Source organism: Thamnophis sirtalis, unplaced genomic scaffold, assembly GCF_051295495.1.
Source record: "Thamnophis sirtalis isolate CommonGarterSnake01/CBP01778 unplaced genomic scaffold, rThaSir2_p1.2 scaffold_3, whole genome shotgun sequence".
In the NCBI taxonomy this organism is placed as follows: domain Eukaryota; kingdom Metazoa; phylum Chordata; class Lepidosauria; order Squamata; family Natricidae; genus Thamnophis; species Thamnophis sirtalis.
Genome location: NW_028261383.1, coordinates 156,864,290 through 156,881,593, shown reverse-complemented (window position 1 = coordinate 156,881,593; position 17,304 = coordinate 156,864,290). Strand labels below are relative to the sequence as shown.

The following is a 17,304-nucleotide window of genomic DNA, read 5'->3' as shown; positions in this document are numbered from 1 at the left end:
GAGTTTTGAGTATTTTTTTTGCTACCATCCAACAGTGGTCTGGATTCCTACAGTCCTGAACTGGTCACCTTGGCCATGTGGTCTTGAAATATTCAAGCCGCTTCCCTCCGCCATAATTCTACTCATTTTGCTTGCTGGAGAGAACCGGACTGGGAATTATAGCCTTTTTCAATCTGCTAGGGATTTCAAAGGAGGGGATTGGCTCACTTATGTTACGATGGAGTATTTGGCACATACGGGTAAAGCAGAAGTGAGGGGGAAGATGGAACCAGAAGGTTGTCCCATGGATGAGAGTGGGTAGCAGAGAAGGGCGGGGTGATTTGTAAACTAAACAATGATGACATGCCAGCCTAGATGACAGACGGTTTCTCCAGGGATGGGCGGGCCCTGTGTTCAGCTCTGAAGGCCTCAACAGAATTATTTTGCAAATTCTAGGGCTATGACTAAGCTGCATGATGTAGCGTCATGCAGTTAATATTAGGAAAATGCATGCGTCACAAGAAGAAACGCTTCTGACCCCTCACAAGCACAGCTTCCCTCTGATACCCTTTAAAAGAGCCGAGTCTTTTGCAGGCTATCGCTTACCCTAAAAATAATATATGCCACTGCTTTAAGAGTCCTCTGGGTCCTTTAAAGTGGCAACATCTTTTCTTCTCCTTTTTTTCGGCCCTCACCATTTCACCCTGAAGCCTGAACAATGCTGGGCTCCTTTAATTAGTGTTGGCTGTGTTCCTTAAATATTCCTATGAAAGATAAAGTCTCCCTACTCAAGCTGAACTTTGTTGAATTCATAGATATATCCATATATTTTCTTTGGCAACAATATTTGTCTCTTGCCTTTTTCAAGTATTTTTGTTTTTAGGTTTTACAAATTAGCCTATAATTCAGAGATTTCCTGGTAGTCATCCAGCCAAGCACTAGCCAAGTTCAACCCCACTTGCTTTTTTGAGATTTGCTAAGATTATGGGAGTCCTTAGTGCTCTCTGAGCTTGGCTGTTTTCTTGAAGATGTTTCATGATCAAAGAATGATGACGTTACCTACTTTGGTAATGAAACAAAGTAGAAACTCAGAGACCATCAAGGACCCCACATTTAAAGGCTGGGCTACTGATATTATCTTCTTTGAGTATCTGCTAAGATTGTCTAGGTCAGTGTTGGTGAACCTTTTCAGCAGCAAGTGCCAAAAGAGGAGTGTGTGCTTGCACGCAAGTGTGCACGTGATGGAAACTAATAAAGCAGCTGCCTGGTGAGCAGGCTGTTCTTCCAGTTTCCGGTGCATGCATGCGCACCGGCCACCAGGTCTTCCAGTTTCTGGCAGACATGCACCCATAAATACCAACTCAACAGTGTGCATGTACGCTCTAGAAACTGAAAGATCATCTTCCTGGTGCATGCATGTGCACCGAGTAGCTGCTCTTCCGGTTTCCGGCACTCCTGCACAGGTGAAGACCATCTGACCTGCACACTGCAACCCAGAAGAGCAACAGGTGATGACTCTCATGCCCAGAGAGATGGCTGTGCGTGCCACTTCCGGCAAGCATGCCAAAGGTTCACCATCACAGGTCTAGGTGCTGACACCCAGCTGGGTAATTTTTTTTTATATATTTTAAAAAAATGAGTTCCTCCTAAGCACCCAAGTTCTTCAGCTTTCTCTGGAAGTCGGGACTGAATTTGTGAAACTAAAAGGCACTCCTTATTGTAAGCAAAGCGGATCTTGCTCTAGAAAGAGCAAAAGCAACCTCAGAATTAATGTGTAAGTCCTAAAACAAAACTCAGTGATTTTGGACACAGTGCGAACCGATATTTCTGACGAGGATTTCCTGCTTTCTCACTAATCTAAATCACATGGCACAGCGGATTCGCACACACACACCCTAGTTCTACTTACCTTTCAGGTAACGCTCGGTAGCAGGCTTGTCCTGCGCATGCGCGGAGGTGGCACATGTGCTCACATTTGTGAACCGGTAACGAAGGCAAATAGATTTCACCCCTGCTCTATACCCTTAAGACTATTCCTGGAAGACATTAATTCCTGGATTTCATTAATGACCACGATACAAATTGGCTGAAATCTACCCTGATTTTCATAGGAGAACCAGAGAAACATGAGAAATGGCCTCTGTCTGCCTGTGGCATCCTCTGTTTGTAAGAAGGGAACATGGATATTTTTCAAGCGACAGGAGAAAGCAAGCTTGGGAAAAGGAAGTTCTCACCTATGCAGACGATATCCATAAAACCGTACATCCCATAGCAGATCTGGAAGAGCAGGTCCTGCCGCTGCCACTTGGCCGAGGGGCTGAGTGACGACCAAATCAGCCAGGAGATGCTGGCAATGAGGAAGAGGGAACCCAGGATGATGGCTGCAATTTGCACTTTTTCAATCACCGTCAGGGAAATTGCCTGCCACTGTAAAGGAGGAAACAAGCCAAAAGGGTGATTACTCTTGTGGAGTTGATGGGCGTGCCTACACAATAGGACCGAAAAATCCAAATCACACAGAGGTGATGCAAGTCACCTTTGGGATTAGCAGAGCAAATGTAATGTTACTCTCTCTTCTATCCTAGCTGCAACTTCTATTCATGTTTCTTCTCTCTGTAGTAAGGTGGGAGCGGCAGTGGCCCGCCAGAGATGGCTGAAGCACCATTCCAGCATCCATCACTGGGACTAACAAAGACATTCGCCCACATCTTGAGAGCCACCAATTCTTTATCCTTATACCCTGCCATAACTCAACCCTCTGTCAAGTTAAAAAGCATTAATTCTCATATTGGAGGGTGGTTTCTTTGCATGAAAGAGAGAGCATGCATGTGCGTACAGTTCAGGGGTGGGTTTCAACCGGTTCGCAGCAGTCCCCGCGAACCGGTTGGTCGGCGAACCCGGAAGTAAGTAACTTCCGGGAACGGCGAAGGGCCCAGCCGCCCGCCCGCGTTCCTTACCCGGTTTTGACGAGTTCTGCGCTTCCACGCATGCGCAGGACGCATACAGCGCCTGCACGATCCTCCAGGAGCAGCTGTGCATCGCACAGACGCTAGTACGCATGCGCGTGCTGCGCGCGTGCACGAGGACGCCACCGGCCCCATTCCAACCGAACCGGTTGGAACGGGGCGAGAAACCCACCCCTGGTACAGTTGATAAGGAAGTCACACAACTTTCCTTCTTGTCCATCCCAAAGGGTGTATTTGGATCATCTGATCATTTGGAAAGTTAGTCTGTGTCCATGAGATGCCCTGGCTTTTGTCATTGCGGGGTGGGAAGGGGTATGACACAATTAGGTTTAAATGTCGTGGATCTGGGCTTGCACATATTGTTTGTTTAGTTCCATTAGTTGTGCAGAATCACTGAGGTGAGTTGGGCAGGGACACAAAATACCCAGGAGTGGGCTTCAAAAATTTCAGCAACGGGTTCTCTGCCCAGTGGCTGGGTGGCCATAGCCTAGTTGGCCTCCTGCACCATGGCAGAGTGAGGGGGGGGGGAGAGTGTTTGCTTTCCCCAAGCTCTGCCTCCCCTGGGCTCCAGAGCCCCTCCAGAGGCTGGAAACGGCCCCGTTTTTTTGCCTTCCCGAACTTCCAGGAGGCTCATTTCCCTCCCTCCCTGAGACGTCGCATGGCCCTGCACTTACCTCACATCCAAAATGGGCCATGTGGAGACTCCTGGGAGGGGAGGGGTGGGCAGGGCAGCAAGGGGTGGGATTTGGAGGTTCTTTGAACCGCCCATAACACTAGCTACAGGTTCTCCTGAACCAGGGCGAACCTGTAGCAGCCCACCCTTGAAAATACCTAAATAAAGCAATACATCATATTTGCAAGGTAAGTTGTCACTTGGTCTCCTTTAGTCTACTTTCAGCACTAGAACCCACTGCTGAAACTCCTATATTCTATGTATGTATGTATGTAATGTATGTATGTATGTATGTATGTATGTATGTATGTATGTATGTATGTATGGCATTTGTGCTGATAAATAAATAAATTTATTTATTTATCAACACAAATGCAACACAAATGTAACAAAGGCAACAGTAAAAATAATGTCTTTCTGTCTGGATGGTCTCTTGTGATGAGCCGATAGACAGAGAAAAGAAGCAGTATGCTTCCTCCCATATTTGGGCATACCAGGGGTTGTGACTCTACACACACACACACACACACACACACACACACACACACGTTTAAAAAAACTTTTACAGTTCCTTCCATGAGGAAGGAGCAAGTTAGGGAAAGAGAAAGCAGCTTCCCTCTGAACAGCTTGTCCCTGGAATTAAAGACAAGAATTGACGTTGCCAAGCAAACTGTCCGCTTGTGCATGACTCAGGACCAATTCATTTCTTTCGTCACTGGCACAGTCACCACAACGCGACTTTTTCACCTGTCACTTGGTACAGTTTCTTCACTCTCCATTCACCGCCCCCCCCTATATAGAGCTGAGTCAATTCACAAGACGAGAGGCTATGGAGAGAGAGAAAGGAGCACCCAAAGTTGAAGCAAACAGTTATGCTCCATCGTGACAAAAAAACAAAAAATAAAGGTTATGCATGAGACTTTCCCAGCCTAAATGTTGTCTGCCAGATTATGTTGCACTTGCAGAAGAGAACAAGGGAACGCAGGCAGATATACAGTATCCTGATCTGCCAAGATCTCTTCCAGCATGACACTCCTGGTGGAGATCACCCGACTGCCTCTGCTGATATATTAGGAGTGAATGGCAGCTTCAAAGCGGAACCTGCTCCCTCTGGGCAGTTCCTCCAGCAGCATTTGGGGCTGCTAAGGCTGGCATATGGGGTGGAGGAACAAAAAAGACAAGCGGGGAGGGAGATGTGCATCCAAGAACACAGACATTTCTGGAGAACCTTCTCATCTACCCCATATCTCAGAGGGGGATGAATGGAATAATAACTGAATATGATAGTAACCATTTGTGTGTGTGTGTGTGTGTGTGTGTGTGTGTGTGTGTGTGTGTGTGTGTTTGTGTGCACGTGTGAGAGGTGGAAAAGGAGGGATGGTCGGGGGGGGCGGAGGAGGAGGAGGAGGAGGAGGACAAAGATTATGTATAGCACATTGGCCAGAGGCACCATGTCTACCATCCTCTGCTCTTGACTCCCCTATTTCCCCTTCCAGCCACTATTCCTAAAGCTCAGTCGCCAGGCAAGGCTTACCTGCAACGGATTCTTTGTGCTAATGGCTAAGACCTGGTACTTGAAGTAGCACAGCTCACAGCTCCAGGAGCCCCTCTCACTGATCCAGCGAATCAGGCAAGGCTGGTGGGTGCAGCGAACGGAACCATCACAGCGACAGGGGCTGAGCAGTTCCCCCTGCAAGAAAAGAGAGTTGGAGGAATCACATTAAAGCAGGGAATCCTTTACGGCTTACAGCAGAGGAACAGACTCTATATATGGTCTCTATACGGACTCCTAAGTCCCAGCATCCCCAATAATGATCCAGGCTAGCTGGGGATGATGGGTATTGGCATCTGGCGACATCTGCAAAACTATAGTTCCCTATTCCTAACCTATACCCTATCCTTCTATATCTTGGATAACAACAACAATAACAACAACAACAACAATAAGAGCCGAGGTGGCGCAGTGGTTAGGGTGCAGTACTGCAGGCCACTTCAGCTGACGGTTATCTGCAGTTCAGCGGTTCTAATCTCACTGGCTCAAGGTTGACTCAGCCTTCCATCCTTCCGAGGTGGGTGAAATGAGGACCCAGACTGTGGGGGCGATATGCTGACTCTGTAAACTGCTTAGAGAGGGCTGAAAGCCCTATGAAGCGGTATATAAGTCTAACTGCTATTGCTATTGCTAACAACAACAACAACAACCCATAACAACCATTAGCGCCAGTCAATGATATTTGTGATGCACTTTTAAATCTTCAGTTGACTGAGTTTCATGTTTAATTAATAAGAGATAATGCTAATACTAACAACAACAACAATGCCACGAAGAAGAAGGGGTCAACTTATTTCCCAAAGCACCAAAGGGCAGGGCAACCAACAATGGATGGAAACTAATCAAGGATAGAAGCAACTTGCAATTAAGGAGAAACTTCCTAACAGTGAGAACAATTAACCAGTGGAACAGCTTGCCTTTATAAGTTGTGGGGGCTTTCATCACTGGAGGTTTTTAAGAAGAGATTGGACAACTACCTGTCTAAAATGGTATGGGGTCTCCTGCTTGAGCAGAGGGTTTGGACTAGAAGACATCCAAGGTCCCTTCCAGCTCTATTCTGATTGATTGATTGATCTCCCATCATGCCAAGAACACCCAATCTGAGCAAACAATCCCCTCAAAGCCTACTCAGAGAATTCTGGGTAATAAGGCCCACCTCTCAGCTGGCTGTCCATTAGCCCTGTTTCATTGTTTTTAAAAGTGGCTTGTTAGTTCTACCTACTTAATGTGCTGCTAGGCAAACCAGAAGAGCAATTAGCATCAATATTTCAGACCTGCTTGCAGGAAGTATTAATGATGTGTTATGGATATGAGCCTCAGAAAGGAAATTGCGGTGGGTTCCTGTCAAATGGAGGACAGGCGACGCAGGGGTCAGCAAGAGTTCTCTCACACCCACCCATCACACTGAGCATAGCAACAAAGGGGAGACCCAGTACAAAAGACCAGAAGACACTGACTGGGGTGCCCCGTTTGTAAAGCAAAAAATTCAGACACATGCACACACACCCACACACATTTATTTAAGATGCTGTGAATTTTTACTCTGAAAGAAAAACAGAAGTAATGGACCTCTGCCCACAATGCATTCTGTACCGGCATCCTGCTGAAAAATATCTCCCAATGTATGAACACACACAAGAGAGATAAACAGCAGTTTAAAAAACTTCAGAATTTAAGGAGACAGATGCAGGAATGACAGATTTTATTGGGGATGGCTTCACAGATAGGTCTTTGGGTGCTGTACCAATGATCACACATGTACACACCAGAGGTGGGATTCAAATTTTTTTACTACAGGTTCTGTGGGCATGGCTTGGTAGGCATGGCTTAGTGGGTGAGGTAGGGGGCAGATACTGTAAAATCTCCATTCTCTCCCCACTCCAGAGGAAGGTTACTGCAAAATCCCCATTCCTTCCCGATCATCTGGGACTCGGGAGGCAGAGAATAGATGGGGGTGGGGCCAGTCAGAGGTGGTATTTACAGATTCTCCAAACTAATCAAAATTTCTGCTACCGGTTCTCCAGAACTGGTCAGAACCTGCTGAATACCACCTCTGGTGTACACACAGTTTATGAATGTTGTCTGCCATAATAACAGATAACAGAAATGAAGCAGAAGAATTACAATTTAAATTAGAATTGCGTTTTACAGTACATGCTATAAGGGGAGAAAAAAATCTCCCCCCTTTCAGAGCCATAAACTATTGGAAAGAAAAGCATCAATGATTAACTGAATTACTAAATCCCTCTGTGGGATTGGTGAAAAAGTCCAGGCTTCTGGTCTGCTTTAGATAAATAGGAAGATGAGGGACAGGGTAAAGGGTAAAGGGGAACAAGATATGGAAAAAGAAGGGGGATATATATTTCCATTTGTCAATAAGGTGAGGAGTTAAAAGCTTCAGGTCAGAAGAGCAATTTCTGTTTCAGGCACACAGTACAGTATAGTCATAGCACAGTTGAAGTCTAATTGGTTCCTAGGTAGAATATGAATCTCATATGCAATCATACACTTTAACAGTAGAAGATGGTAGCTCTGCAACTTGTCAACACTAAGAACTAACTTTGGCTTCTCATGATGCACATAAGGCCATGATGCTAAATGGCACCTCACTTTTAGATGTTGCAACAAAGACATTGCAGTACATCAAGGTCTGGAATTGGCAACTCTTCAAAGTAGTGTGGCTATACACAGTCTAGAACGCCTATAGTCACGCATGTTTCTAGTCTAGGTTCTGGAGGCCTCAAGAATCCCTCCTATCCATTCATGAAGGATGAGGGCTATTGGCTATTAGAAAGATGGTTACATATTATCTGCATTTTCAAAACTTCCCAGTACTAGTGGCTGCAAAATATGAGAGCAGAATCTTGATGTTGCAATTTGTAGTGTCTGGTTGGGATTTGGTTGGGAACAAGACACTAGATTAGAGGAGTCTCCAGTTTGATTCACACACAACACTGTTTTTTCTCTTTCTTATTTCTCGTATATTAAAAATGATCAGGTGTGGTCCTATTTTCTGTGTGCCTCTAAGTGTTGTTTACTATCCCATTTTTTAATCTGGCAGATCAAAATGGCATCCATAGGCCTTTGTCCTCCAAGTTTATTCCCACAGCAATCACTCTGTGAAATGTGTTGATTGGAGAAAGAGAATCTCGCTCCAAGTGGCTACATCAGCTTCTACAGCTGACAGAATGGACTTGGACAATGAATTTCCTTGGTCTCTTCCAATACACTAACCTTCACACTATATTGGTGCTCAAAACTTCCTCAACAATAGCGCTTCCCAAGTTGAATGCACCAGATTGCCTCCGAATTTTATCCAGTTACTTACAATCTTTCAGGGCGTTCAGGAAAACCCAAAATAGTATCTCTGGATTAACTGACACTAGTCTTTTTTATTTTTTTTAGTGGATTTCATTGGCTTTTTTCAGTGGAGATAGTTCCATGGAATTTTATCAGGATCATCACACTTTATCATGATTCTTACTTTATTTTACTTTTAAATTGTAGGTTAAAAAAAAGTCTACAAAAATACAGCAATGCACGGTACACATGAATACACCTTTTACAAATAAAACGTCATAATCAAGTGGTGACAAAGCCCAGAGATTTCATACTTTCTAAGAAGAAAGAAAATGGTGCAGGGAACCACTCTAAGCGACCTTAGGAAAGTTTCAACTTGACCTGTCTTGGGTGGGAAATCCAAAGCAGAGGTACATTTATACATTTAAAAACATTTATAAATATAAATTGGGATTCTTAGCCCCCTGTGAACATGGCTGCCTTTGTCTAAATCCATTCCATACCAAACCGGTACCTTGGTACCTTCCCAGCTGGATAACAGAGAATTATGGGAGTGAACCAGTAGTGGGTTTCAAATTTGTTTTGAACCTACTCTCTGGGTGTGGCCTCCTTTGTGGGAGTGGCTTGCCGGCCATGTGACCTGGTGGGAGTGGCTTGCCGGCCATATGTTTTCTTTCTTTTTCTGTCTCTGTCTCTGTCTCTGTCTCTGTCTCTGTCTCTCTTTCCTTCCTTTTGTCTCTCTGTCCCTTTTTCCTTTTTTTCTTTCGTCTCTCTCTCACTTTTTCTTTCTTTTTTCTTTTTTTCTTTTTTTCTTTCTTCCTTTCTTTCTCTTTCTCTCTCTGTGTGAGTCTCTCTGTCTGTGTATATGTGTGTGTGTGTGTGTGTGTGTGTGTGTGTGTGTGGTGGGTTTCAAAAAATTTTGGAACCTCTTCTGTAGGTGTGGCCTGCTTTCCGGGTCCACTGGTGGAACCTCTTCTAACCGGTTCGGTAGATTTGATGAACTGGTTCTACCGAATAGGTGCGAACTGGCAGGAACCCACCTCTGGAGTAAACACATTTGGAAGGAACCAGCTTGAAAAAGCAATCAACCTCAGTACGGCTATGCAATACGACTACTTCATGAGGTGCACTGCCGCCAGGTTAGCTTCCAGATGACTTTGAATATTGCCTATTGTAGAGGTGGTGCAGTGGTTAGAATGCAGTACTGCAGGCTACTTCTGCTGACTGCCGGCTTCCAGCAGTTCGATTCTCACTGGCTCAAAATTGACTCAGCCTTTCCTCCTTCCGAGCTTGGTAAAATGAGGAGCCAGACTGTTGTTGGGGACAATACACTGACTCTGTGAAACTGTTTTAGAGGGGGCTGTAAAGTACCATGAAGCGGTAGATAAGCCTAAGTGCTATTGCTATTGTACAGAGACGGTTTTTAAAAAAATACACAGGTGACAAATGTTAAGTAAATATTTGAATTTAGCTTAGAAATACAGGAAGGCATGGGGAAGAAAACCGGCCTCCTATCAACACTGTAGTATAAGAGGGAATGAAGGAAAAAACCCATTAGGCCTTCAAGATTCTGTTATTGTAGCCTAAATCAATAAAGGTCTAGCATTACTTGTGATATTTATTTCCTCAGTTATTTTGCCTTGGATTGCTGACACCTACAAAGCTCTTCATGGTACAGGACTGGATTATTTGTGGGACCGCCTTTCTCTGATTAGCCGCCAACTCCCTTCCCCTTGGAATTACATCTCCCCACCCAGCAAAATACAGGTGGTGTTGACCTTGCTCATTTTTGAAAGACATTACAAACTTGTTCTTCTCCCAATCCCCCATGGTGTGGGGTCAGGATGATAGGAGATCCTGCGTCTCTTAACTATTGTTGTACTTTTAATTGTACAGTAATTGAATTTTGTTTTTTGTTTTTGATAGATGTATGCTGACCAAAGTCATGTTTAAGTGAGTTTGGCAGGTGTACAAAATAATTTTTGTTCTTTATTCTTGACCAATTTAATCGTTTGGTCACTAGCAGAATATACTAAAGGATCATGCTTTCCTATTTTACAATTGTCCAGAATGAAATCAAAGAAAGCCATTAGTAACTCACTCCTGTAGCCCAGCAACCTTAGCCTGTTCCTGTTGTGGCCCGCCAGCAGACAGCGGAGCTGGCAGCAGATTAGGACAGTGAGGAGGTTGGGGAGGAACATGGGCCAGTCTTGGAGTCTGGGGATGGCTCTGTTTCGGAGGCAGAGAGGAGGCCAGAGCCGTATGCCAGTTATCAGCTGCCTTCAGAGTCAGACATCAGTCAGGCAGACGAACAGCTGGAGCCCGTTCCCAATGTGCGCATGCGCAGAGTTGCCAGACGAAGGGAACCGCTAAAGAACAGGGGTCAACTTGGGAGTAAGGCCACAGGTGGACGATGAATGGCCCCTCCCAGAGGAAATAAAAGAGGAGCAAAAGGGGAGGGGAGTTTGCAAGATTAGTTCACTTAATTAGTTTGTGACTCTCTGAGACTCCTGGTCAAGTTTTGCAGATTATCGGCCTGTCAGCTCTCCAAGCCAGATAAGTTCTGTGACTGTAAATCCTCCCTTGAAAGACTTTGCTAGATGTGAATGAGCAGAATTCACAGTAAATTAATACACTTACTGTGAAATTTACAAAAAAAAAATTGTTGGGACAAGAAATTTGCTTCATGCCCTTGGGAAGCCTGGGTCAGAACAGTTCCTACTATCCATGAAATAAGGAGGGTCGGGATTTGAAGGATGCTGCATAAATCCTGGTACATGTCATGTGTCTGATATGGAACTTGGAACAAGGAAGGCACTTGACTAGATCATATAGAGGCTTAATCATGCACATTTTTGAATGCACAGTTCAGAGTTGATTGGAACGTTGGAAGGATAAGGTAGCATTGTACTGACCTTACAGAATAACTGAATCTCAGCATAACTGGAAGTAGCCTGGAGTTCAGAATAACGTGGCTTATGCACAATCCTCCCTTCCAACAGGTTGTTCCCACTTGTTACCCAGCAACTATGGCTTCCCTATACCCAACAATAGGGCCAGACTTGAGAGGGGCACAAGGCTTTCTTCCCACAGCACCTGCCACTGTCACTGTACAGCTGAGCACATGAGTACAGCTATTGTCATCCAAATAAGTCTTAACTACTTCTCTTGAGGCTGAGGGCAATCTGCATCTAATAAAACCAAATTTAATTAAATGGGAAAGTCAAATGTTACAGTGCAATTTTCATAATTATTCAGCTCATGTCAGGGTTGGTTGCAGAATCCGACTGACAAAACCCCCCACAACCTCTCGGCATTCCCCTCCTGTCTCTTCTTAACACTCAAACCATTAAAGCCTCTGATACAAATCCTAGAGACACAGAGCCTTTTCACACATTCCTAAAGCAGTAAAGCTCCCGTTTGTTCCTAAAAATATACCTGACAAGCAGCTGCAGATATCTCTGTGGCTTCCTAATGAATGTGTGTTTGCAAACAAGTTTGCCCCTATTTGTTTTTTCACACTTTTGTTTCCCCAAGGAGACATCAAAGGGAGCCTTTCCCACCTGGCACCTTGTAGATGTGTCAGAACTGAAAACTCCCAAATTCATAGCCAGCCAGCCAGCCCAAGGCACAGACTGTTGCTAAGATGATTAACTTGTGTCTCAGCTTCATACATTTCAGTTGCGCTGATGGTGCCGGCAGTGTTCATGTAAAGGAGTGTTACTATTAGAAGTGTGTAGAGGGTTCCCCCCCCCCACTTTCAAAGGATGAAAATCTGTTCTGAATCCTTTGGTTCCATCTCAGTTGTTGAACTTCTATCCACAGAAAATGCCTCCCTGTAGAAAACAGGAAAGCAGAGAGAATAAACGTCCCAAAAGTGCTGTTGTGGCCCGCCGGCACAAGTGAGGAGGTTGGGGAGGAACAGGGGGCAGTCCTGGGGGCTGAGGAAAACTCAGACCAGGGCTCTGCGTTGGAGGCAGAGAGGGAGCTAGACAGCAATGAGGCAGAGGAACAGCTGGAGCCTGTTCCCAGTATGCGCATGCGCAGAGAAGACAAGAACAACTAAGAAAGCAGGGTCAACTTGGGAGTAAAGCCACACCTTGCAGGTGATTGGCCCCTCCCATAGGAAACAAAAGAGGAGTGGGCTTTTGCAGGAAACAATTCATTCCTTCAGTCATCTGAAGAGTGGAAAGTTCTGTTTGTGACTATAAGAGACTCTGTGCCAAGTGTTGCCTTGCCCTGCATTTGGAAACTAGCTATCTGGCAGGTCTCCAAACGAGATAAGTTTCTTGTTGATAAATATTCTTCTGAAAGACTGTTTGCCGAGCCTTGCCTGACTATGAATGAAAGGAATTCGCAGTCGTGTAAATAAAAGAGGTTTTGCTGGGACCAAGACTCTGCTTCTTGCTTTTTAAGGAACCCCAGGTCAGAACAGGTGCTTTTTCAAGAGGCAACTGGACTTTCTGGTTTTTCTTTGAAGACGTTTTGTTTCTCATCCAAGAAGCTTCGTCAGCTCTGGAGAAGTGAAACGTCTTCAAAGGAAAACCAGAAAGTCCAGTTGCCTCTTCAGAAAGCATCTTTGGGACAACCATGACCTGGATGACTGAGAATCTCCATAGACATTCAGGAAGACCATACTTCTTCATAATATGGCATCCTTTATAAGCATGTAAACATATGAAGAACAGTTGGGGGAACTGGGTCTGTCTCGTTTAATGAAAAGAAGGCCTTGGGAGTGATGTGATAGCAGTGTTCCTATATCCAAGAGGCTGCCACAAAGAAGACCTACATTCTCCAAAGCACCCGAGGGTAGGACAAGAATCAATGGATGGAAACTAATCAAGGAGAGAAGCAACCTAGAACTAAGGAGACATTTCCTCACAGTAAGAACAATTAATCAGTGGAACGACTTGCTTCTAGAAGTTGTGAATGCTCCAACTCTGTTTTTAAAAAGAGATTGGGCAGCCATTTGTCAGAAATGGTATAGGGTTTCCTACCTATACCAGGGGGTTGGACTAGAAGACCTCCAAGGTCCCTTCCAACTCTGTTACTCTATATTTTTGTAACTAAAACTCCAGATGGTCACTAAAGGGCAGCAAACAGACAAAGAAAATTGGGTTATCTAGAATTTGGCAACCCAAATCAAATGCTTATGACAGTGATAGACCAGCATAAAGCAACCCAAATCTGGTAATAATATGATTTAAAGTGATAATACAGTTATTCTAAGTCTGAGCTTGAGATAGGCATCTGAGAGCTGTTCTCAAAGATTGAAAGTTGGTACATACTGCTGCCAAGGCCATTCCACAGAGGCCACCTTTGAATTCTAACCCTGCCTTTCATATATTTGGTTTTGGTGATTGTTTTCTTTCATTGGGATAACATTAAGGCTCTCTCCTACCAGAGGTGAACATTTTTGCGCAATAGGGCTGAAAACTATGTGAACATGGATTTATCTTTACCCGGACATAATTATGTTTATTTGCCTATAGTTACAAACGAAATGTAAGCGGGGGGGGGGGGAGGCAAGTAATAGAGATAATCCTGAATTTACAACAGATCGTTTAGTGACTATTCAAAGTTACAACTGCACTGAAAAAAGTGACTTGTGACCAGGAATAGGATTCAAAAATTTTAACAATCAGTTCTCTGCCTGGTTGCTGGGTGGGCGTGGCCTACTCGGCCTCCTGCGCCATGACAGAGGGGTAGGCTCCAAAGGGTTTTTTCGAGCCTCCGGGAGGGTAAAAATGGCCGCCTCCAGGCTCCGGAAGTCAGAAATGGGCCCGTTTTCAGACTTCCGGGAGGCCTGTTTTTCACCCTCCCCAGGTTCTGCGCAGGCCCTGCACTTACCTGGCATCCAAAAGGGGTCGTGTGGAGACTCCTGGGAGAGGCGGGGCAGTATGGGCAGGGCCATCCAGTCCTTGCAACTACCAGTCCTTGCAAACTACATATAAAATTAGCATCCGGCTCACCTGAACCAGCCCGAACCAGCTGAATCCCATCCCTGCTTATGACCATTTTTCACATTTATGACCATTGCAGCATCCCCATGGTCATGTGATTTACATCCAGATGCTTGACAACCAGTTCATATTTATGATGGTTGCAATGTCCCGGGTTCACAAGATTATCTTTTCTGACCATCTGATAAGTGAAGTCAACAACGAGGAAGCCATTGTTACATGATTTAACAACTGCAGTGATTCACTTAACAAGCATAGCAAGGAAAGTCATAAAATGGGTCAAATCTCATTTAACCAATGTCTCACTTAGCAACATAAATGTTTGGCTCCATTGTGGGCGTACGTCGAGGACTGCCTGTAATGTTTTGGGTTCTCACCAGATCTCCTAAGCAATAGAGAGAATTTAAGACAGTTTGTAGCATAGTTTTTTGCTAAGGAAAGGGAGAACTAGAATTCAATTCATACACACAGACTATATAGGCCAGGGATGTCAAACTCAAGGCCCACAGTCTGGATCTGGCCACAGAGTGCTTAAATCTGGCCCATGGAGCTGGGCTTGGAAAAAGCAACAGATCAGCACGTGGTGCCTTTGGCAGCCAAAATGGGGTGCAGGAGGGCTACACGCAGCTCCCCCAACATCCTGATTTCAGCCTGGAGGGTCTCCTGGAGCACTCTGCCAGCCAAAACAGGGCGCTGCAGGAGGCATCCATCCCATCTCTCCCCTGCCCAGCCAGCCCATGGAGAACTACAATGCTGATTTGGCCTGGGAAGAAATCCAGTTTGACACCCTTCATATAGGCCGAGAAACAGGTATTTTGCAAGAAAAAGCAGGCATTATGCATCACCAGCCCCATGAAACATCAGACTCGGCTGCCAAAGTTTTCTCCAACTCTACAAGCCAAACTGGCACTTCCATTTTTTCCCCCCAATCTCACTTTCCCACAGACTGCAGTTTAAAATAGGCAAGCCAAATTCATTCGCCTGCAGTGGACTTATTTTTCAGTTCCACGGAAAAGGCCGTGAGCCACTCAAGACCACTGCTGTCCACTCATGACCAAGCCACACACCCAGATGGACAAAGGCAGAGCGTCTTGACTCTCAGCAGCCTGTCCAGGATCTTCACCGGGAAAGAAAGTGGCTTTCCCTAAAATGATTTTTGGTAACCCCTTTGTGGAAATAGGCCTTGGTTCTCTCAAACATGATTGTCAGTAGCTGCTGATGAATAGCTGACAAAGGGTGCCTTTTGTGCATTTATATCTGTATGACGATTCACATCAATTGTTCACGGAGCTCATTTTAAGCTGCGGAATCACTGTGTGGTGATAACCACTTTGCTTAGCTATTTATGACATAGTCGTAGGCTCTGGTGGTATAATGGGATCCATTTTACACTACAGGGAAAATTACCCAAATTGCTGTTACTACCAATTTCCACCAGTCTTCCACACTCCCCCTTAGTTTCATCTTCTCAGGGCTCACGGGAAGAGATGGGCCATCAGCCTCCTCCGTCTGCTAAATGCCAACTGGAATTTACCTGCCCCCAACACGAGCTTACAAGAGAGATAGAAGCTCAAAACCACTGCCACCCTCATAGGAAGCATGTACGCCAGTGGATGATACTCCTCACTAGCAACTTGTGCCCAGGATGTATTTGCCGATTCGTGCCAGGAGCGTTCTATCGGCATGGAGGGATATTGTAATCGGCAATTTCACAGCTAGCTAATTCCTTTTGCTGCTGCCTTGTTCACCCTCATTCCGATGTGTGTGCACTGCCTTTCTGTCACAAATGCACACACATACATCTACTGGAAAAAAATCTCTGAAAACAGATCTGGAAATATGTCAGAGGCTCACAGGATGCAAGTGTCCTTGTTGCCCTGCTTAGTTCAGCTGCTCACCTCAGCTTCTGTCTGTTATCATACCTAGGTGCTAAGGGTATATTAATCTATGACATACCCAGGGACTTCTGTGTTCAACCAAGGACCAGAGGTGGTATTCAGCCATTTCAGACTGGTTCAAGTGAACCGATAGTGGAAATTTTGAGTAGTTCGAAGAACTGGCAAATACCACCTCTGACTGGGGCCGCCCCCGTCGTTCCCTGTCCTATATTCCCTTGTTATTTTTTACCTCAGCTGATTCGCGCAGCAGAGTGGATTGCCGCGCCTCAGCTGAGCTAAAAAACAGCTCAGCTCACCAGCGCTGACACCGCCGATCTTTGAATGCTGTGTAGGCGCACGAAGCGTGCTCTCATAGAACTGGTAGGAAAAGATTTGGAATCCCACCACTGCGGAGGACCTTCAGCTCCTCAAAAGTGGGAAGGCCACATTGGGTAAAAATGAAGCATGGATTATGTGCTGAGGTCAGTTTAATACCAAGATACCATCACAGATGCCATGTTGACTTGAAGGATGCTGATACATGTGGTCAAATTCTCTTCTCAGTTGAAAAATCACTTATTGGGCCAGAATTGCAGGTTTCAAAGGCAAGCGAAAACTCTAGAAGAGAATATTTGTAGCTCAGGGTTGAACTGTGGAGTCTTTGATGCTTTCTGGGCTTGATTGTTTTCTTGCAGATGTTTTGTTTCCCAACTAGGTAACATCTTCAGTGTTGAAAGGCAGTGTGGTCTGTTCTCAGAAAACAGCACTCCCATCAACACTGACAGGGCAAGGCATTCAACACAGAGAGCAAACGGTCTAGCACTGAAGGTGTTAAACAGTTGGGGAATGAAATAACACCACACACACCCACTCCCCCCCCAAAAAAAAACCTAAGCTTGGAGGGCACCAAGGATTCCCCAGAAAACACTAAAGGATGGCCATTATCAAGATCAGGGGTGTCAAACTCAATTTCATTGAGGGTCACATCAGGGTT

At 45.2% G+C, this 17,304-nt stretch overlaps 1 protein-coding gene across 1 annotated transcript in view; it reads right to left on the bottom strand.

The window, feature by feature from the left end:
- The window catches only part of MARCHF9 (membrane associated ring-CH-type finger 9), a 47,329-nt gene that overhangs the window by 9,445 nt on the left and 20,580 nt on the right, over positions 1 to 17,304 (bottom strand). Inside the window, exons 2-3 of the mRNA XM_014071407.2 lie at positions 5,153 to 5,308; positions 2,214 to 2,406 (exon numbers count right to left, since the gene is read on the bottom strand). Coding sequence (XP_013926882.2) covers positions 2,214 to 2,406; positions 5,153 to 5,308 — 349 coding nt within the window. The remainder of the gene's footprint in view (positions 1 to 2,213; positions 2,407 to 5,152; positions 5,309 to 17,304) is intronic.